The sequence below is a fragment of the Schistocerca gregaria genome, chromosome 1 (genome assembly GCF_023897955.1).
Source record: "Schistocerca gregaria isolate iqSchGreg1 chromosome 1, iqSchGreg1.2, whole genome shotgun sequence".
Lineage (NCBI taxonomy): Eukaryota > Metazoa > Arthropoda > Insecta > Orthoptera > Acrididae > Schistocerca > Schistocerca gregaria.
In genome coordinates this window covers 9,085,449-9,109,358 of record NC_064920.1, presented here as the reverse complement: position 1 = coordinate 9,109,358, position 23,910 = coordinate 9,085,449, and the positions used below count along the sequence as shown (strand labels likewise).

The following is a 23,910-nucleotide window of genomic DNA, read 5'->3' as shown; positions in this document are numbered from 1 at the left end:
GGCAAAGATGCTCATGAATACATACCGCACTGCCACAGACGAAGACATACCGCACCATCGCAGACGTTGAGTTCAGCGGTTCTTCGTGCCCAATGTGCCTCGTAACTCAATAGAATATTGCCTAATCACATGTCATCAATTTCAGTCTGTGCCAGAAACCAAAGAGCAAATTGAAGCGAATCATGAAGTCTCATGTTGTGCACTGTCTGGTTCTTGTATAGGTACCGCTGTAAAATAGACCACAAAACTTTCCATACTGTTGACGGTGGGATGGATTGTTCTCGTGACACTGGATGAGTATTAGCACTATCCAGGGCACTCACTACAGAGACCTTGTCAATAACCTCCACTGGGATAGGATGCATTTCTCTTACAGGCGGCATACCATGCTCACCCACATTTTTGAATTTCATTATCACCTTCTTTAAACCATTGAACCATTTAATGGCATCAGGTCTCTCCTCAGACCTTTCAGATTATGATACTACCCTAATGCAACACTGTAATTCCTGCCCTTCACCTAAACCAGTTTTGCTAACAACACACGATATCTCTTCTCGATAGCATTTTCATATCTATCAAGTTTTGCTGCCATATGATAATGACAGCCCATATTGGACCTCTGTGAGGAGCTATGCTTTAATTATGACCACCTAGTACATTAATATTAAAGAGGAGGGTACTGTTCAGAATGACAATGAAAGTAAGGAAGAATGATAATGAAACAAGGAACAAATTTATTAAGCAAAATCATATCTAATTACTCATGCCTGAAATTCACAGTAGATAGTTTACTTTACTTTGATGGCATACTTCTTTGTTGTATACCACCTCTTTTCAGTTTTTATCGTTTATTTATTTTCTTATTAAAATGAAGTGTTGCAATATTCATCTCATCTTTCTACAGTCATGTCAGTTTCTTGCATTGCTGTTACATTCATAAACTTCAACTGAAACTCTCAGTCAGTAATTAATTTGTTCTCTCTTTGAATTATGTTCATTGTTTACCTCTTATACTAATTTTTGGTAACAATTGTAAAACTTAATGGCTTTTTCTGTTTTAAGACAAGAACTTGTCCCCATACATTAGAGCTAGTTGCCTACTTTTTTGATTTAATGTGCCTATTTTGTGTTCCATCTACTTCTTTCATAAATTATTCATTGTTTATCTCTTATAATCTCTATTTGAAGGCTTGGATTTGTACGTTTTTGGTAGTCGTCACTTCCTTGACCCTCTGAGGTGAAATGTACTCAAACAGCAAAGGCATAACCACTTTTAACCAGTAACTAGTCAATATCATGTTGTTTAAATAGCTGTTCCTTCAATAATGCACTTGAATAACTATTTTTCAGTGCAAAACGATACTTGAATGTACTAATGAGCAATGTCTAGTTCACAGCAAACACACAAACTCACAGTAATTGCAGAGACTTATTAAAGATACAGCTATTCTAATAACCTTACAGAGACTAGTGATTAGTCAAAAATGGAGTTCTGTTTAGTCACAGTATTTTACTACAGTGACTGAACTTCACCAGTTCTTACAAATGTGGTGTGCACCCAGTTTGAAATATTAATAAAACATCTGCTGTAATTTTCTAAATTTATTCCGTAATGCAATTTCTGACTAATAACATAGATTCATTCAAAAGAAAATGAAGCATTTACTCAATGAGTACCTACCCACTGATACACATTGTTCAATAAAATATCCAGGTTTCCATAATTCATATGTTTTATACTCACAATTTTCTTCTTAAAATATATTAGGGTACCTTTTATTAACTTCGAGCAAAATTTAATTCCACACACAATTCATTTTTTGATTGAAATTTGATTACAACCTGCACACCTTTCATACCCCCCTCAGTTGGGACATATATTTGATGGCAACATTCTGTTATAAATCAAATATGTTCAGTTTGCACACACAAAACACTTTGATAATTAGGTCAATAAAATGAAATAGCTATCAGATGACAAAAATTTTTTTAAATATAATCTGAAATATTTACTTTTAGACGTCTCTTACAAGGGAACAGTCCAATCCAAAATGTCAAAACATGCCCTGAAGTTTTTTATACTGGAAGAATACACCAAAAGAAACACAATGTCAAAATTTTAGCTGCTAAGACACACTGCAAGTATTCAAAAATATGTTGAACATTATCAAATTCATAGTTCACCAGGTGACTGGAGAAATGTATCAGACAGCGCATGTGCAATGTGGCAGTCACATAACCTTGATTAATGGCACACTGGTAAACAGTATAAATGTTTTGAACCTTACAAAGATAAAATAAAAAGAATGTGGTATGTAATTGAAGTCATCTACTTTTCTTGAAGACCTACATATGGGTTATTTATTAGTTAATTTCTTGGAGTTTCATTCAAATGGTGCCGACAATTCAGTAGAAATTGTGAACACATTACAAGAAAGACAAAGTAACTCTGAACGTTCTATGAATTGTTGTTCAAATGGTGATTGTTGTGCTAATCAACGCGTAGAGCAAAAATATAGTATCTTCCTAGCCCAATGAAAACATGGACAGTAATATCTTTCAATGACAAAGAAAAGCTGTAAGAGTTCTGGTTCAATAAAAGAGGGAGAAAATGCTTAAAGTTAAGCTGGCTTCAAACCCCATATTATGTTGTAAGACCAGAACATGAACTGTATAAATGGAAGAGAGATTTACTTGCAGAAATATTCGCCAAAATAAAACTTGCAAAAGTGTGAAAGAAAAACTATTTGAAAGATTTAGAACTGCTCACGAGAGGCACTGTACCATTAACCGAGGGAAATCTACGAGTCTAGGCACCCAGAAGTGAAGTGCGATGAACATTAATCGTTTCCAGGCTTCTTTGACCTGGTTAAATAGATTTGCAAAATTACATAGAAAAGGAAATTACAAAATTCAAATATGTAGAGGACTATAGACAAACTCTTACCTTCTTGTTGTCACCTAAAATGTTGTGCATAAAGCAAAACAGAGTTCCCTGTCCAGTCAATAAACATTATGACATACAGCAACTCTAGTGTCTTGGCCAGCTGCACTAGGTTTCTCAGTTGAGGAGCAATGGTGCAAACAGCCCTATCATGGTGGTCCCACAGATTCTCAGTAGGGTTAAACTCTGGACAGTTTTGTAGCCAGGGCAGTACTGTAAATTCATCCTGATGTCTTTGAACCTCAGATGTACACTGAAAGCTGTGTGACACACTGCATTTTCCTGCTAGTAGATGCTGTCATGCGAAGGGACAGGGTTCCTAAGTATAGATGCATACTTGTGTGATCTACTGTGCCTTCCAGGATGACAAAGTCTCCCAGGGAATTCCACAAAAACATCTCCCACACCATAATGCTACTTCCTCCAGCCTGTACCCTCACAACAGTTGTTGCAGCGTGTTCGCTGTCAGACGTTTCGTGTTGTTACACCTGTGGCCATTTGCCACCTGAAAAGACCACTGTTGCTACTCAGTGCACAACCAGTTGTGGTACTGGCATTCAAATTCCAGCTTTCATCACCAACGAACAGCACTTACCGTGGGCTACCGTGTACACAGAACAGTTTCCAGAATGAGATTTTCACTCTGCAGCGGAGTGTACGCTGATATGAAACTTCCTGGAAGATTGAAACTGTGTGCCGGACCGAGACTCGAACTCGGGACCTCTGCCTTTCACAGGCAAGTGCTCTACCAACTGAGCTACCCAAGCACGACTCAGCCCTGTCCTCACAGGTTTACTTCCGTCAGTACCTCGTCTCCTACTTTCCAAATTTCACAGAAGCTCTCCTGTGAACCTTGCAGAACTGGAAAGTAGGAGACGAGGTACTGGCAGAAGTAAATCTGTGAGGACGGGGTGTGAGTCGTGCTCGGGTAGCTCAGATGGTAGAGCACTTGCCCGCGAAAGGCAAAGGTCCCGAGTTCAAGTCTCGGTACGATACACAGTTTTAATCTGCCAGGAAGTTTCATATCAGCGCACCCTCCACTGCAGAGTGAAAATCTCATTCTAGAAACATCCTCCAGGCTGTGTCTAAGCCATGTCTCTGCAATATCCTTTCTTCTGGGAATGCTAGTTCTGCAAGGTTCGCAGGAGAGCTTCTGTGAAGTTTGGAAAGTAGGAGACGAGGTACTGGCGGAAGCTGTGAGGACGGGCGTGAGTCGTGCTTGGGTGGCTCAGATGGTAGAGCACTTGCCCACAAAAGGCAAAGGTTCTGAGTTCGAGTCTCACTCCGACACACAGTTGTAATCTGCCAGGAAGTTTACACAGAACAGTCTCGGCGGAGACACTGTTGGTAGTCCATTGGTTCATCTGGGAGGTCACTGAGTAACAGTTGCCCATTTATTTGGCTGTCCATATATCCACAGCTGTTGTTCCCCACTGTCATCTACGGCCCATGGTGAGCTACAGTTGCCTTGGTGCCATTTTGCCATGCACGGTATGCTTCAACCACAGCAGCACATGAACAGTTTACAAATGTAGCCATTTTGAAAGTCTTCCACCCTTGGCTCGAAAGCCACTGATGATGCCATTTCTGACATCAGATCAGTCATTCCATTTCCACAGAACAACAATGACTGCACTGCTTTTCACATCCCCCCTAATACACTTTATATACCCTCCACTCTAGTACTGCCACCCGCTGTCTGTGAGTGGTTATTGCTCCTTGACCTTGAACACAGGTGGTGGTCACACGAACAGACTGGACTAGGCCTTCAGGAACTTCACGGCAAATTAGGGCAAGAAAAAAAAGACTGCTTAGCTGCAAAACTGTTGTAAGCGATGCAGCAGAATCTGGAGAAATGGGAGAGCATAATTTTCAGTACTATGTACAAAATGTGTTCTTATAAGTTGCAGAATATAATTCACTGCTTTTGTTGGATTCTTGGTCAGGACATAATGATACCTCTGTCTTTAGGAGGGCAAGAAGGGACTGTTATAATGTAATGTGGATTCTACCCGAAACTAATAGTGTGATTTAACCCCTCAATAAAGACTTTTTCAACAGTGTAAAACATTTTTCAGAAAATTGTCAAACAATATAATTTCTGATAGCTCTTTGTCATTTCAGGTTTATCAATGTAACACTATTATTAGACTACAGTCATTTGCGATCATTAGCTTGCATCATCATGTTTTAAGAATTTGATCAAGTATGTCTGATATGCAGCACAATATGCGAACAGTGGCTATGACCATTTCTTACTCCATTCTAGCTCTGTCTAAATAAAGCTAGTAATTACTGTGAAGTGCCTGAAACCATTAAGTTTTCATTTATCAGGTGTGCCTTGTGTAAGGAAAATGTTTGCTTTTTGTCATCCAATACACACTTCACATTTCTGTGATGATGATAAGCAATAAACAAGGAACAGTCTCATTGATAGTAAAATGTACATAACTGAAAAATTCTCATGAGAGTAATTTTTATAAAATATTGTTTTTGTTTCCTATCCCAGTTACTTGCATAAAAATTACATCTGCAGCAGTTCAGCTGTCAATAAGAAATACAAATTATTAAAAAAAATTAATAATTTCAGTCATTTTACAAGTAAGTGCTTAAAATTCATTTGTGTGCACTTTGAACTTCGCACATGTGGTGCTATGTTCTCTTGTCACAGCTGTGTCTGCTTACTCGGCAGATCTCCCAGTATGGAGGAAGCTCTGCACAAACTTCTGTTATAACTGGTTCTTCATGCAGAAAAACTAAGTAACTCCCTTCCTTCCCATGCACATTAGCAGTTAAAACCTTTGTTGTTAAATTTGTCTTTCACTTTTAATACAAGTAGTGACAAAGAAAAATATCTTCACTTTTATTAAATTTAAACCACTGTGCTACTTAGTAATGCACACACAGACACAAACAAATCATATATACAGGGTGTTACAAAAAGTTACAGCCAAATTTTCAGGAAACATTCCTCACACACAAAGAAAGAAAATATGTTATATGGACATGTGTCCGGAAATTCTTACTTTCCATGTTAGAGCTCATTTTATTACTTCTCTTCAAATCACATTAATCATGGAATGGAAACACACAGCAACAGAATGTACCAGCGTGACTTCAAACACTTTGTTACAGGAAATGTTCAAAATGTCCTCCGTTAGCAAGGATACATGCATCCACCCTCTGTCTCATGGAATCCCTGATGCGCTGATGCAGCCCTGGAGAATGGCGTATTGTATCACAGCCGTCCACAATACGAGCACGAAGAGTCTCTACATTTGGTACCGGGGTTGCGTAGACAAGAGCTTTCAAATGCTCCCATAAATGGAAGTCAAGAGGGTTGAGGTCAGAAGAGCGTGGAGGCCATGGAATTGGTCCGCTTCTACCAATCCATCGGTCAAGTGTACGAACACATCGACTGAAATGTGCAGGAGCTCCATCATGCATGAACCACATGTTGTGTCGTACTTGTAAAGGCAGATGTTCCAGCAGCACAGGTAGAGTATCCCGCATGAAATCATGATAACATGCTCCATTGAGCGTAGGTGGAAGAACATGGGGCCCAATCAAGGCATCACCAACAATGCCTGCCTAAACGTTCACAGAAAATCTGTGTTGATGACGTGATTGCACAATTGCGTGCGGATTCTCGTCAGCCCACACATGTTGATTGTGAAAATTTACAATTTGATCACGTTGGAATGAAGCCTCATCCGTAAAGAGAGTAGTTGCACTGAAATGAGGATTGACACATTGTTGGGTGAACCATTTGCAGAAGTGTACCCGTGGATGCCAATCAGCTGCTGATAGTGCCTCCACAAGCTGTACATGGTACGGGAACAACTGGTTCTCCCGTAGCACTCCCCATACAATGATGTGGTCAACATTACCTTGTACAGCAGTAACTTCTCTGACACTGACATTAGGGTTATCGTCAACTGTGCGAAGAATTGCCTCGTCCACTGCAGGTGTCCTTGTTGTTCTAGGTCTTTCCCAGTCGTGAGTCATAGGCTGGAATGTTCCGTGCTCCCTAAGACGCCGATCAATTACTTTGAACATCTTCCTGTCGGGACACCTTCGTTCTGGAAATCTGTCTCGATACAAACGTACCGCGCCACGACTATTGCCCAGTGCTAATCTATACATCAAATGGGCATCTGCCAACTACACATTTGTAAACATTGCACTGACTGCAGAACCACGTTCTTGATGAACACTAACCTGTTGATGCTACGTACTGATGTGCTTGATCCTAGTACTGTAGAGCAATGAGTCGCATGTCAACAGAAGCACCGAAGTCGACATTACCTTCCTTCAATTGGGCCAACTGGCGGTGAATCGAGGAAGTACAGTACATACTGATGAAACTAAAATGAGCTCTAACACGGAAATTAAGTGTTTCCGGACACATGACCACATAACATATTTTCTTTATTTGGGTGTGAGGAATGTTTCCTGAAAGTTTGGCTGTACCTTTTTGTAACACCCTGTATAAGGGCGCTAAACTGACTTGTTCCATGCCTTTTCAATACAATTTGGACAAATGATGCACGGAACAAGGAACTAACTATCACACCGCAGTAGCAACTGCAGTGTCATTAGCAAAGGGCTTTCTGTAATTCACTGTAATGTGTGTGAAACAGTAAACAAGTATGTAGCCCATCATAGAGACTGTCTGTGCTTCCTACTTGGAGATGCAGTTTCACCTTCAGTTTTGTGGAATATTTATTGATCCTCAATATCAGTAGGTACTCTGTATGAAGCTGACATAGAGATCCCATTTCCCTTGTTTGTAGTGCTAGACAGTGGAGGTCGGCATTTATCCTCTGACCTCACATTACTCACATGAACAGAGCTTACTTCTTCCAATCTTCATGGATCTTTTTCATAATAGTAGACAACATGTTGAAAGAACTCATCCATCTCTGTACATTCAGAATTTTAGTCAAATTGCTCAAGGAAAAATTATATCTACATGCATTCATCTAGCGCTAACACTTTCAAATAACAACATATCACTGATCTGGTTGCAAGAGGATGCACTTTCAAGATATTACGGGGAACATTTTGTGGTCTATCCAAAGCAGTCTGCTTGTGTCTGTGTATGTATGGATGGATATGCGTGCGTGCGTGTGTGTGTGTGTGTGTGTGTGTGTGTGTGTGTGTGTGTGCGTGTGCGTGTGCGTGTGTGTGCGCACGCTAGTATATACCTATCCTTTTTTCCCCCTAAGGTAAGTCTTTCTGCTCCCGGGATTGGAATGACTCCTTACCCCGTCCCTTAAAACCCACATCCTTTCATCTTTCCTTTTCTGTCCCTCTTTCCTGACGAAGCAGCCACCGGTTGCGAAAGCTCAAATTCTGTGTGTGTGTTTATGTGTTTTATTCATTGTGCCTATCTACCGCCGCTTTCCCGCTTGGTACGTCTTGGAATCTTTGTTTTTAATACAATTATAAAGTTGGTTGATCTGGGGGAGGGGATCTAACAGAGAGGTCATCAGTACCATTGAATTAGGGGAGGATGGGGAAGGAAGTTGGCTGTGCCCTTTCAAAGAAACCATCCTGACATTTGCCTGAAGCGATTTAGGAAAATAATGGAAAACCTAAATCAGAATGGCCAGATGCAGGTTTGAGCCGTTGACCTCCCGAATGCAAGTCCAGTGTTCTAACCATTGTGTCATCTGCCAATCCTTAGCCCTCACCAACATAGTCCTGCAAAACCATATCAATCCTCCTTGCAGTACCTTCTCTCAATCTGCAAAATTCTCCTGCTATGTAATCCCAAATTCCTGGAACCCATAACACACATTGAAACTCTTGCCCTGCAGGAACTTGAGCAATGTATAGAATGCCACCTCAAAAAGCTCTCCATCCTACTCACTTTCTATTCCTACCTCAGAGTACCACTGTCCACCACTTCTACAACAAACTCCAAGCCTCCTCCACACCCCCTCACAGCTGACAAACCCTGTCTCGCAGACCTACTACACGAACTCCACCGTCCAAAACTCCCTCCCACCACCACACAGAACCATGAACCGAAACAGACCCACCACACAGTTATGAACCTTTGCTCCAGAAGCCTTAATCCCACAGAAATATCAGTCCTTTCCAAAGGCCTCACTTTTTGTCCCACTCCCAAATTCAACCATGCAGGACTAGTTAAAGACCTTCTCTCCTTCTCCCGGTCTCTAGAGTGGAAACACTTTTTCGCCACCAACCTGACCAATCAGACTCAACCAAAGACCAATATTGAACCTTGCCTAACTCAGTTCACTCCTCCATCCAACCGTGATCCACCCCCACTGCCTCCAAACCAACCCAACCCCTGTTAACTTTCCAGAATTCCTTAACCGCAAACCTTGCCTCACCATCATTCCCCAAATCCCTCAACATGCAAACTAACCTCACATCCACAGAAATAACTGCATTCCACCAACTAAAAACTGGTCCTGACCTTATAATCCTACCTGCAGACAAAGGGTCTACCACCGTTGTTTTGAACAGCAAGAATTATGTGGCAAAAGGACTCCGCCAGCTCTCAGATACTTCACCTACAAACCATGCCACAGTGACCTCATTCCAGTAATCCAGCAGGATCTCCAGTCACAGTCCTTAGGCCCATCCCAGAACCTCTCCCCAGAGTCCATCTCTCTACTTACCCCTACCACTCCCCGCATTCCCACCTTCTACATGCTTCCTAAAGTCCATAAACCCAACCACCCAGGACGCCCCATTGTGGCTGGTCACTGTGTCCCCACTGAGAGAATCTCTGCTCTCATAGACCAACACCTTGAACCTATTACCCGGAACGTATTCTCCTATATAAAAGATAGCAACCATTTCCTCGACCGACTCTCCACACTTCCTGTCCCTTTACCACATGGTGCCCTGCCCATTACTATTGATAACCCCTCCCTGTACACTAACATTCCTAATGCCCATGGCCTTACTGCTATTGAACACTACCTTTCCAGATGCCCTATGGATTCCAGACCAACAACCTCCTTCCTAGTCTCCATGACCAACTATATCCTCACCCACAATTACTTCTCCTTTGAAGGCATTAGCTACAAACAAATCTGTGGTACGGCTATGGTCACCCGCATGGCACCATACTATGCTAACTTATTCATGGGGCATCTAGAGGAATCCTTCGTAAAAACCCAGAACCCTAAACCCCTCACCTAGTTCAGATTCATTGAGGACATCTTTGCTATCTGGATTGAAGGTGAGGACACCTTGTTCACATTCCTCGAGAACCTCAACAACTTCTTCCCCATTTGCTTCACCTGGTCCTACTCAACTCAACAAGCCAGCTACCTAGATGCTGACCTCTTACTCAGAGATGGCCACATCAGTACCTCCGTCCATATCAAACCTACTAACCACCAGCAATACCTCCACTTCAACAGCTACCACCCATTCCATACCAAGAAGTCCCTATTGTACAGCCTAGCCACCCATGGTCGTAGCATCTGCAGTGACGAGCAGTCCCTCTCAAAATATACTGAAGGTCTCACTGAAGCCTTCACTGATCGTAATTATCCTCCCATCCTTGTACAAACACAAATCTCCCGTGCCTTATCTTTCCAGTCTCCCACCACTTCCCAAAGTCCCACAGTCTGGCCATAGAGGACCATTCCCCTCGTAACTCACTACCATCTGGAACTGGAGCAACTGAATTACATTCTCCGCCAGGGTTTTGATTACCTCTCGTTGTGCTCTGAAATGAGAAATGTCCTACCCACTATCCTTCCCACCCCTCCTACCATGGTATTCTGCCGTCCACCGAACCTGCACAATATACTCGTCCATCTTTACACAACCCCTGCTCCCAATCCCTTACCTCATGGCTCATACCCCTGTAATAGACCAAGATGCAAGACCAGTCCCATACATCCTCCTACCACCACCTGCTTCAGCCCGGTCACTAACATCACCTATCCCATCAAAGGCAGGGCTACCTGTAAAACCAGTCAGGCGATTTACAAGCTAAGCTAGATAAGAGAAGATACTTTATTGCCACATAACATGTTTTTATACAATCATTCGGCTGGGAACATTGGTGACTTGTCAGTCTTTAACCTAAGTTGTTACAGTATTTTATATACTACAGGAAATACGTAATACATACATTGCTTATTATAATAAAAATACAACATTATATTTTAAATCTTTTTGTTACTCATCAAATCATTACCACAGCCTTCACACACCTATATGAAGTATGGAGGTATTGAACGGAATACAAACCACCATTCAAACTATAATTCTATTTATAAACATGAATATACAGTGAACGTGTATACTTTGTATCTATATGGCTTTAAAAAACAGTATGACAGTGCAGAAATCTCTAAAATAGCACAAGGCTTCCAGGAGACATCATGTGCTTACAAGAACCTTATAATAGAGGTGGGCACAACTAATCTGTCTACCAAAACAAGCTACCACAATAACAGGCAGCAATGACTGTAAGGCTGCAGTAGTAATTTAAAAATAGAACTTATAACATAATTAAGGTTATACAGTTATGCAACCAACATTTAGTTACCACAGAGATAACTAATGGGAACGTTACATGGACATCCATGTACACCCAATACAACGATCAAGTACAACCATACGCAGACCACATCAGAAAGCTAACAATGTATGCCAGAGGCAAAAATTAGTGATAAGTGCTGACATGAATTACAGAATGACCCTCTGGAACTCAGACATACCAGATGAAAGACGACGCATAATCACCGACGTAATACAAGAAACACAATTACATGTAATTAACACTGAGGGACCTATACCAACATATGCAGGGTTCATTACACCACAAAATAATGCAGCAACGTCACCCGTAACAAACTGGGCCATACACAACAATATAATGAGTAGGGACAACAATGTCATAACATACACAAGAACTCACACTCAGAACACAACGACCAAATCAAGCACCAGACACTTATTGCCTCACAATGCAGAATGGAACAAATTAATGTATCCAACAATACAATCCACAAAACATTAGTGGAGGGATCAATTACAAAGCGCACAAGCAGCTAACACTGGTAATACAAGATTCTCACAACACACCAATACCAATGGCACAGAAGACAAAAAGTTCACCAATAACTTGGACAATGAACTCCCTGTACACAAAACAAGATGCCACATACAAACAAAAATTATGTTAAAGGGAAATACTAGGTACTGACAGAGAAGATAAGAAAACCTCACTAGTTCTGGAAACGCTAAGGCAGAAATCATGGTACGATGACAATACAGCAGAGCTTCTGCTGTATAAACTACTCACTGATGAAGTCATCAATACAGGCACACCATATCATACAAATGCAATAAATGAAGCAGGCAAAAAGGAATACAAACATCTCAAAAGTGAGTTCGACAGAAAGTGCAAAATGGCTAAGCAGGGATGGCTAGAGGACAAATGTAAGGATGTAGAGGCTTATCTCACTAGGGGTAAGATAGATACTGCCTATAGGAAAATTAAAGAGACCTTTGGAGATAAGAGAACCACTTGTATGAAGATCAAGATCTCAGATGGAAACCCAGTTCTAAGCAAAGAAGGGAAAGCAGAAAGGTGGAAGGAGTGTACAGAGGGTCTATACAAGGGCAATGTACTTGAGGACAATATTATGGAAATGGAAGAGGATGTAGATGAAGATGAAATGAAGATACGATACTGCGTGAAGAGTTTGACAGAGCACTGAAAGACCTGAGTCGAAACAAGGCCCCCAGAGTAGACAACATTCCATTGGAACTACTGACACCCTTGGGAGAGCCAGTCCTGACAAAACTGTACCATCTGGTGAGCAAGATGTATGAGACAGGCGAAATACCCTCAGACCTCAAAAAGAATATAATAATTCCAATCCCAAAGAAAGCAGGTGTTGACAGATGTGAAAATTACCGAACTATCAGTCTAATAAGCCACAGCTGCAAAATACTAAAACAAATTCTTTACAGACGAATGGAAAAACTAGTATAAGCCGACCTCGGGGAAGATCAGTTTGGATTCCGTAGAAATACAGGAACACGTGAGGCAATACTGACCTTACGACTTATCTTAGAAGCTAGATTAAGGAAGGGCAAGCCTACGTTTCTACCATTTGTAGACTTAGAGAAAGCTTTTGACAATGTTGACTGGAACACTCTCTTTCAAATTCTGAAGGTGGCAGGGGTAAAATACAGCGAGCGAAAGGCTATTTACAATTTGTACAGAAACCAGATGCCAGTTATAAGAGTTGAACAACATGAAAGGGAAGCAGTGGTTGGGAAGGGAGTAAGACAGGGTTGTAGCCTCTCCCCGATGTTATTCAATCTGTATATTGAGCAAGCAGTAAAGGAAACAAAAGAAAAATTTGGAGTAGGTATTAAAATCCATGGAGAAGAAATAAAAACTTTGAGGTTCGCCGATTACATTGTAATTCTGTCAGAGACAGCAAATGACTTGGAAGAGCAGTTGAATGGAATGGACAGTGTCTTGAAACGAGGATATAAGATGAACATCAACAAAGGCAAAACGAGGATAATGGAATGTAGTCAAATTAAGTCGGGTGATGCTGAGGGAATTAGATTAGGAAATGAGACACTTAAAGTAGTAAAGGAGTTTTGCTATTTGGGGAGCAAAATAACTGATCATGGTCGAAGTAGAGAGGATATAAAATGTAGACTGGCAATGGCAAGGAAAGCGTTTCTGAAGAAGAGAAGTTTGTTAACATCGAGTATAGATTTAATTGTCAGAAAGTCTTTTCTGAAAGTATTTGTATGGAGTGTAGTCATGTATGGAAGTGAAACATGGACGATAAATAGTTTGGACAAGAAGAGAATAGAAGCTTTCGAAATGTGGTGCTACAGAAGAATGCTGAAGATTAGATGGGTAGATCACATAACTAATGAGGAGGTATTGAATAGAATTGGGGAGAAGAGGAGTTTATGGCACAACTTGACTAGAAGAAGGGATCGGTTGGTAGGACATGTTCTGAGGCATCAAGGGGAGGGTAGCGTGGAGGGTAAAAATCGTAAGGGAGACCCAGAGATGAATACACTACGCAGATTCAGAAGGATGTAGGTTGCAGTAGGTACTGGGAGATGAATAAGCTTGCACAGGATAGAGTAGCATGGAGAGCTGCATCAAACCAGTCTCAGGACTGAAGACTACAACAACAACAACAACAACAACATATCATACACCATTATGAGAAAACCTACACACACTATACAACACCACAACTGTCGCCTGTCCTTTTGCACAATAAGAGGTTGTGCTACCAATCTCAGAGCTCAAAAACAAGAAAGCACCAGGACCAGATGGTATCCATTCAGATACATTGCAATAACTAGCACCACAGATCACTCCGTTCCTAACAACGTTACTGAATGATGCATTATGGCTGGGCAGGAAACCTACAGTATGAAAAACCTCAAAAGCAGTCATTATTAAGATCCTTCAGATCCAAAGACTTACAGGCCAATTTGCCTTATAAACATCTGAGCAAAGTTTCAGGAGAAACCACTGTGTAACTGCTTGCAAACACAGAGCTCTCAGTGGTATGAGCCAACAACAGTTCAGCTTCAGAACAGGCAAATCTAGATGATGCCATAAACCAGGTCCTTCACATAATTTATACTACAACACAGAAATACACCATTGCAATAATGATTGACATTGCCGGAACATTCGATATTCTCTGGTGGCCCGCAATGTTTTAAAGGCTAAGACATGTGAAGGTACTACAATCACTGTACAACAGTTTCCTAAACTACTGTAAAGACCAAGTAGTCAAATAGCAGATGGATAGCCGGAAAGCAATTAAAAGAATTACCAAAGGCTGTCCTCAAGGGTCAATCTGCAGTCCCATCTTCTGGGACATAACAATCAAACACTTCCTGCAACTTCTAGATGGGGATGACAGGCTAGATGGAATTGTCTCCTATGCAGATGACCTATTAGTAGTAGTCACTGCAAACAACAGAGCCCAACTAGAAGAGAAAGCCATCTACAAAGAATTACAGAACGGTGTCACAATAACAAAATCAGGATCGCCAAAAACAAAACAACACACACATTACTGAAAGGATCACTCCAAAGGAATTCTTCAGCTAAAATTATGGAAACAAGCATCAAATGAGCACATGTTACACACTATCATGGGGTACACACAGATGAGAAATTGAATTTCCACGAACACGTAAGGATAACAACAGACAAAGCAGAAAAAATACTAAATAAACTGGAGAAGCTAAATTCAAAACAGTACAGCTACTTTTACCAGTCATACGGGCATATCACTATGCACTCTTTGAATCAGTAATTAGCTTCACAGCTAGCACGTGTGCACACACAGTCATCAACAAAGCATCAGTCACATGAAGGTAGAGAAGTGTCCTACTAAGGCTGTCTGGAGCCTTCGGCACTACCTCCATGGATGTACTGTGAGTAGTGCTCGGAATATGCCCATAGATATCACGATCAAATACAGAGCTGCAAGGCACTAGTTAAAGATGTAGAGACTAGATAATGTACATGCAATAACTGGTGTACCGATACAGATGACGCGTCACCTTAAAAGTTGGCATTTGGATACATGGCAAGGTGAGTGGGATGTAAGTGATATGAGACACAGACTTCCTCCCTGACATAAGGGAACAGTTGAGAATGAGACATATCGATCCCAGCCGCGGTATGGTACATTTCTTAACCGGGCACGGAGTCTGCCTCGTGAGTCTGAGGCAGACACCTACATGCACATGCGGGGAAGAAGGTTCCCCATAACACACTGTCTTCTTCTGCAGCAATATGTGAACAACAGACATAATACACTACACTTTGACTACACAGAAACAAACACACATATATTTACAGCAAAAAGGGATGAAGAACAGTGGGTACACTTAATTGCATTGACAAACATACAACACATGACAACAAACAACAACACATGATGAGAACCTGCAGAAACAACACAGAAGAAATGCCTACATGCAACATTAGAGCAATTTCCAGAAGGTGGACAGCAATACCAACAATAGTAGCAGAAACAGTGACAGTGAAGTGGAACAGAGAAGGAAGATGAGATGTGAAAGTAAATAAACATAAGGTGCTGGCAAATAGCCAAGAAATCAGCAAATTCTGTATATAGATTAGCACTTAATACATAAGGTTAGTAATTCATAGGATTAGCAATTTCTACAACTAACGAACTCACATATATATTTTTATTTATTTATTTTTTGGGGTGGGGTGCCTTGAGGTCAACAGCTCGAAGAAACCATTCTGAGGCATTCACCATCACTCACAATCGGTGATGGCACTAACAAATCTCTCCTATATCCTATCATCTTTTTATATTCCTCACAAAACACAACAAAGCTTTATTTATATTTCAACCTTAAATTATTGTTATTTTGAAAGGTATTGATCTTTGGAAAAGTTGTAAATAAAAACAAAAGAAAATAAAACTGCAAAAAAATGTAAAACAAAAACTATAAGATGTATGATCTTCTTTTAAAACATCAGGTAACACATCTCCAACTGGGTAATAAATAGATAAATAATACACTATAGGCGGCAGAACCTGACTTAGTGTTGATTTTCACTTTAATTCCAGTGTTGCCAGAACCTGGCCAAGTGCCAAATAAACTCCTGATTGAGTTGAATACCAACAGTACTACAACCTGATTCCAGGTTGTCACATGAGCAGCAGGTTTTTCGACTAACCAGAAAATCTATCAGCATTTGGGTTCCACATGTCTGCAGCTGTCACAGAAGCAGGTTATTTCGTATATCAAGCAAAAGATTCCCTTGAGAGGGCAAACTACTGTACGGGCAAAATACAGGGTGACAATTATTGAAGTATATGAAATAAAATCATTGTAACTTCTGAATGGTTTGCCTGTGCATCTAGTATTTGTGAAGGCCTGCTATGCGAGCAATAACAACTCAACAGTGCAGCTCCAAGGAAGTTTGCAACTGAGTTCAAGCTGAAGATAGTAAGTCCAAGTGTGCTAACAATCAAGAATTTGATCTGCAAGTCTGAGAGAATGGGAAGTGTTTGTGATGACAGTGTTGGTAATGTCAGTCATTCAAAAAGGGTTAAAACACCTGAAAACAGCAAGAAGACATGCACTGTGTTTCATACCAGCCCCAGGAAATCAATGAGATGAGCTGCACAACATCTGGGAATCAACTGGGAGACACTGTGACAAATTGTTATTGAAGACCTGCATCTCTTCCCATACAAAATTCAAACCCATCAGCCATTAAGCCCTAGGTCCATGGAACAGCAATTGTGTTTCGTCAACACTATTTTCCACAGAGTTGAGAATGGAACTTTGATGTGAATATAGTTTGGTTTACCGACAAAGCCCACTTTCATTTGGATGGGTTTGTGAACAAGCAATGTTGGCATATTTAGGGGACTGAGAATCCATGTTTTGCGATCAAGAAGTTTCTTCATTCTCAATGCATGGCTGTGTGGTGTGTAATGTCCAGTCACGGAATAATTGGTGCAATATTCCTTGATGGCATGGTGACTACTGGACAGTACATGAGGGTTTTGGAAGGTGACTTTATCTCGAAAATGAGATTTTCACTCTGCAGCGGCGTGTGCGCTGATATGAAACTTCCTGGCAGATTAAAACTGTGTGCCCAACCGAGACTTGAACTCGGGACCTTTGCCTTTCGCGGGCAAGTGCTCTACCATCTGAGCTAGCGAAGCACGACTCACGCCCGGTACTCACAGCTTTACTTCTGCCAGTATCCGTCTCCTACCTTCCAAGCTTTACAGAAGCTCTCCTGCAAACCTTGCAGAACTAGCACTCCTGAAAGAAAGGCGTTCGAGTCTCGGTCGGGCACACAGTTTTAATCTGGCAGGAAGTTTCATATCAGCGCACACTCCGCTGCAGAGTGAAAAATCTCATTCTGGAAACATCCCCCAGGCTGTGGCTAAGCCATGTCTCCGCAATATCCTTTCTTTCAGGAGTGCTAGTTCTGCAAGGTTTGCAGGAGAGCTTCTGTAAAGCTTGGAAGGCAGGAGACGGATACTGGCAGAAGTAAAGCTGTGAGTACTGGGCGTGAGTCGTGCTTCGGTAGCTCAGATGGTAGAGCACTTGCCCGCGAAAGGCAAAGGTCCCGAGTTCGAGTCTCGGTCGGGCACACAGTTTTAATCTGACTTTATCTCCATTATCCAAAGTTACCCTGATTTCGACAAGTAGTGGTTCATGCACGACAGAGCAGGAGAGTATTTGATGTCCTAGAGCACTTTGGGGCGGCTTTCTGGCTCTGGGGTACCCAGAGGACACTGGCACGGGAATCAACTGGCTGCCATATTCTCTGGATATGAACACATGTGACTACATTTTGTGGGGCTATATTAAAGAGAAGGTGTACACCAATAACACCAAACCCATTGCTGAGCTAAAAACAAGCCATTCAGGAGGTCATCGACAGCATCAATATTCCTACACTTCAGCGGGGCACGCAGAATTTTGCTATTCATCTGTGCCACACCATTGCCAAGTATGGCAGGCGTAACAAACATGTCATAACCTAAATCCAAATATCTGTAGTGATGTTTATATGTTGAATAAATTGCGTGCATGCCGTTGATTCTAACTTTATGTCTTTTTCATATATTTCAACAACTGTCACCCTGTATGACAACATGGAATGCCAAGTCACTCTGTTGGCTATAACTTTGCTGTTGCTTGTAAACATTTTTGGTTTACACATTTTCACTACATTTGGATGATGTGAACCAGATGTCAAGCTTGGTACCATTCAAGGATTTAGAATCATGATTAGTGAATTATCAACATTAATTACAATGAATGTTTGGTTGGGCCAAAGACTTTGAAGCTCACATTTCACTTAAGTAGTTTGCAGCACCTAAATTTTATCATGCAATATGAGTTGCAGTGAAGGGGAAATCAGCATGATTACAAAAAACAGAGGGTAATTGCACCAATTTCAAATAGTCAGTGGATAACTCCCATGGTCACTGTAAAGAAAGCAAGCCCGTCCATCAGAATTAGCGGTGATTTTAATTCCATGATTAAGCTCCATGATTAATCCACAAAGTGAGATTCACATTTAACCAATCCCTCAGCCTGAGGAATGTTTAAGCAAAACATTTTCCAAAGATTGGCTTGAAGCATGCATACTTGCAGCTGCATCTAGATGCAGACAAACATAAAATCTTGGTAATAAACATGCTTCTTGGAATGCATCAATACAAAATATTATAATTTGGGGTCATCTCAACACCAGAAATTTTCCAAAGATATCCAGAGCAATTAACTCAGGTTACTCCAAAGTGTGTTAACTATCTGGACGGTGGCAGCTACCACAGCAGAACAAATGAAAAACTTGCAAACAATGTTTCAATGATTGTTAGACCAATTGGCTCCACTATGACCTGGAGAAACACGAGTTCTTTGCATCATCAGTATTTGGTGCATATGTTAAGCAGCAAAGGAAGCATGCTGATAGCAGAGCACATTGATGCTATCAAAACGCTACTAGTTCCATAATACTTAAAGCAACTGCAATCTTTTCTGGGGAGTGAACTGCTATGCATAATTCATTCCCCAAGGAGCTCATCTCATACAGTCATTGAACCACTTGAGGAAAAAAGCATTCCATTCATTTGGTCTCATGACTGGTACACAGCATACTTCCAATTGGAAAAAAAAGAAGAAGAAAAGCACAGAAGTCAGACCTGCAATTAGTGAAGGTCACACACGAGAAGGTTCTGATGATCCTTGCAACCAACGCATCAGCGTACGAGACTGGAGTCATCCCATGATTAAGAATGCTGATGGCACAGAGCACCCAATAGATTCTGCATCTACAACACTCTCACAAGCACAGCAAAATTATTCACAAATGGAGAAGGAGGTGTTGGCAAATGCATATGGTATTAAAAAAGTCCACACTTTTCCATATAAACCCCTCAAATCACCTTCCACACAGAATGGCACGGCCAATGCAATGTTGGGCTTTACCCCTGAGCAATTATCATTATGACATTCATTTTCATCCCACTGCAAAAATGCCAATGCATAACTCATTATCATGCCTCCCCATTTCCCCAACATTAAATTTGACTGCAAGGAAGCAGTATGTATTGCTCAACACCAGATTGTGCTCCACCCTGCAAGATTTCCCAATCACAGCTTCCAAAATAGTGGCTATTACGCAGCATGTGTACAGCCATGATGGCAGTGGTGCAGAACTAATGGTCAGTGTGTCTCTGAAAAGGTTCAGACTTAACAATATTAAGTAGCCAGTCACCACTCCCATCATGCACTGCTTGCAATGTGGTTTCAGTTGCCTAAGACTGCAGTCATGTGCCTGAGTTGTGTCTGCGCGCGCGCGCGTGTGTGTGTGTGTGTGTGTGTGTGTGTGTGTGTGTGTGTGTGTGTGTGCGAGCGCGCGCGCGTGTGTATACGTCTATTGTTGGCGAAGATCTCAGTGGCCGAAGCTTTATTCATGACAGTCTTCTTGTTGTACCGATCTGCGACTCAGCATCTCCACTATGTGACGAGTAGCAACTTTCCTTTTCAATATAGTTACATTCCATCCAGGATTTTCCATTGTTTGTGATTAAGATTCAGTCTTAGTAACGCAAAATCATATTGCTGTGAAACAGAGGCTTAACAATTCTTCAGGAGTAGCATTGTTTCCTACAGAGGATGCTGAAATTCCATATCCATATCCTTCAGTTGCCACATCGAGGGTATCGAAGACGAAACCCTTAGCTTGCTCCCACATTTACTGGCCAGGGTAGGCAGCACAATTGAGCACACATTGTATGACACACTTACACATGCAATCGAGCATCCGCAGCAAAAAGCTTCCTCCCCCTCTCCTGGCACCAGCCTGAGCACCCTTCGGAGAGGTTGCACACTGATTCTGCTGTCCCTTTAGAGGGGGAATGCAATCCCTAATTTTCGTTTGTGGAGCAAGTCACTTCTACAACTGCACACTCTACAATCAGAGCACTAGTTATCTTTTTTGCCATGGATGGAATACCTCACACTTTATTATTTCACAACAGACTCCAGTTCATTTCAACAGACTCTGAGGTATTCTGCCGATGCAATGGAATATGGTGCCTGACCACATCCTCTTTATACACGGCATCAAACTTGGCAGCAGAGTGTATGGTCAAAACCTTCCAGATGCAAATGTGGAAAGCACTGTCAGTGCTCAAGAATCCCTAGCAAAGTTTTTTGCCACATGCCTGTCCACACCAATTGACACAGCCCGGCTGAGGTACTGCAAAGCCACTGGCCGCACACACTCTCAGATCTGCCACAATCTGAAGCATGACTCTCTGAGCCCAAGTTTCACATCCGGCTACAAGCAGAGTGTCAATGTGTGGGGTCACACATTCAGCCAGAAGTTCTATCAGGCACTGGCCATTATTCTCAGCCATAGTAAAGGGTGCCAAATGATCCGAAGTCTCTGGAATCAGCCACCACTGTAACCACACAGAAAATATCCCCACTCCTCAAGCCACAACAGGGGCTTCCGGCCCCATAACTTTCGATGACCAAGCTTTTAAGCATTCCCCACAGACTGCAAGTGCTCCTAGGTTCACACCTTACCACAGTCACTGAGCTATTATCACATTACAATCAGGGCCAATGTCGTCACTAATGGCAATAGGAACGGCATAGGATTGACAACTCATCAAGGTCGGGTCACTTTCACTGACACTGCAATCAGTCTCAGTGCCTTGGCAGCAATCACAGCAACAAATAGACCATCAGCACATGGCCACAACACCATGGGAATAGAAATCCCAGATTTTGAGTTGCAACTGGAGCCACAGACAGGGCTACAAGTACAGCGCTCCCCCTCTCCCTGGCAGGCAGAACATTTTGGACTCTCCACGTCTGTTAAGGGGGGGGGGGGGGGGGGGGGAGGTATTTAGTACTGTTGCCACATTCTCATTTCCTTATCAAAATGAATGCACCAACATCAATGTGAGTTGCTCAATTTCACGGCCACACTGCAGACAGCAGAGACTTTGCATAAGATGGCACGATCCTCTGGTGGCTTTAGGAAGGAGAAAAGTGCACACATTTCCCTGATCTGTGTTGTGTCAGTATATCTGAAGCTTACAAATCACTGACAGTAATTTTTGCATATAGTCACTACCTGCTTGCTCTCAGTTGTTTCCCTGAATTCATATTGTGGTTTTGCTCATACACTACTAACAATTCTTGGTTTCCATGTTTTGTACTACTCTCATTTCCTTCTTTTAGATTTTCATACCGTTCTTGCTGTCATCCATTCGGTGCTCTCAGCCACTCACAACTTTCTCAGAAACCAATTTGTAGCCTTCCACATCTGCATTACTAAATTTATTAGAAAACTGTTATCACCACTGAAGAGGCAATGAACAATTTTCCTTCAATGTCTGACGAGTTAACAAAAGAACACAGAAGAATAAGATACTGGAAAATAAATGTGGTAAGATATAAAACTTTGCTGCCTGGATAAGGAGGAATTTTAAATAAGTGAGAAAAATGTAGCAAAAAGTGAAATTAATAGACTGATACCTCTCATGTCTAAACAATTCTCTTCTCTGATTTTAAATTTTAAAATACATAAATAAATCCTTTGCGAATTCATACAATGTTAACAGGGGTTTATTCACCTTTGGAACATTTGCATTGCTTCTGTTTCATAACACTTTGGAAGCTACACCATCAACTTTGAAAGACAAATATTCATTCACATACGATGTTTCACCTCAATATCTTCTGTATGTTAGAAAATTACATTATATTATCTGCGACACCTACTGCATAATTTTTGTTTCCTGCTGATCTGGATATCATACATAGCACCATTCCAGAATTAGCTCTTGGACAGAAGGCCAAACTAAGCACAGATTCATATCCAGTGGTGACTGATGTTTCTGCCAACTGTTGAGTGTATCTTTTCAGGGACTAGTGCTACAGCAAACTACCGAGGACACATTCAGTCTCACGGCAGGTGGCTATCGAAAACTAACCCTGCTTGAAAAGTTCACAACAATACGTGTTCACAATTACTACATTTACCATTTTACCATGTCATTGTCAGTTTTGCATACAGAAGTTCTCCCTACTGTGTTGGTTTTTTTTTCTTTCTTTTTTTCTGTGCTAAAGCTGAAATGTATGTAAGTGTAAAGAAAATCAATTTTTTTTTTAATGCTGTAGCTATGTGTAACAAAATAAAACAGTTTACAGATGAGTAAATCAAAAGGGTGTTTTTCGGATTACATGATCATGTTACAAAAGTATGGAATTAATACATATTTGAAAACAAAGCATTATGTAACTTGGGGAAGACATCTTATGTAAACACTACAATGGTTGTAAGATATAGGCAGCAGGCTTGTGTTATAATTATTTACACAAGCAGCAGCAAAACAGCTGCCACTACTAATACTGCCAAAAGCAACAGGAAATATGGTATTTCTAGCACTGTCAGGACAATTTCTGGTGTCCCCACTAGTTACAAATAGGAAATAACAATCTCAGTATTTTTAACTGCAAAACAAATTACACTCTAAAAGAGAACTGACCTTTTCTAGGACATTTCAATAAACTGATCCCATAGCCAGTATAGGTACGTGGTATGATGTCTATGAGTCCGCAGCAAAAAAAGAAATGATAGTAGTTTAATGAATTTGCTTTCTTCAGTGTACAGTAGTTGACAAAGTTATGAATTTAAAGAACAATGCCATACATAAGAACACAGTTACAGGAGTTATAAGTACAGACATAGAAAGGAGAAAAAGTTACAGAATTGTGGGCTAAGAAATACAATGTACACAACCCACAACATGAAAGCATGTACAAAAGAAAACAAAATCAAGAGTAATGAATAAATTGCCGTGAAACAAGATTCATATATAATACATATAAATTTACAATAT

At 41.2% G+C, this 23,910-nt stretch overlaps 1 protein-coding gene across 14 annotated transcripts in view; it reads right to left on the bottom strand.

Moving 5' to 3' along the window:
- LOC126320910 (tight junction protein ZO-1) overlaps nt 1–23,910 on the bottom strand; it is an 839,027-nt gene that overhangs the window by 162,827 nt on the left and 652,290 nt on the right. For 7 of the 14 annotated variants that reach the window (XR_007558696.1, XM_049994135.1, XM_049994143.1 and 4 more), the window contains exon 12: nt 23,557–23,616. The exons of the other annotated variants lie outside the window; for them this stretch is intronic. Coding sequence is in view for 6 of the 7 variants with exons in the window: in XM_049994135.1 (XP_049850092.1) it covers nt 23,557–23,616 (60 nt within the window). In the remaining variant the exon portion in view is untranslated. The remainder of the gene's footprint in view (nt 1–23,556; nt 23,617–23,910) is intronic. 14 annotated transcript variants of the gene reach the window in all.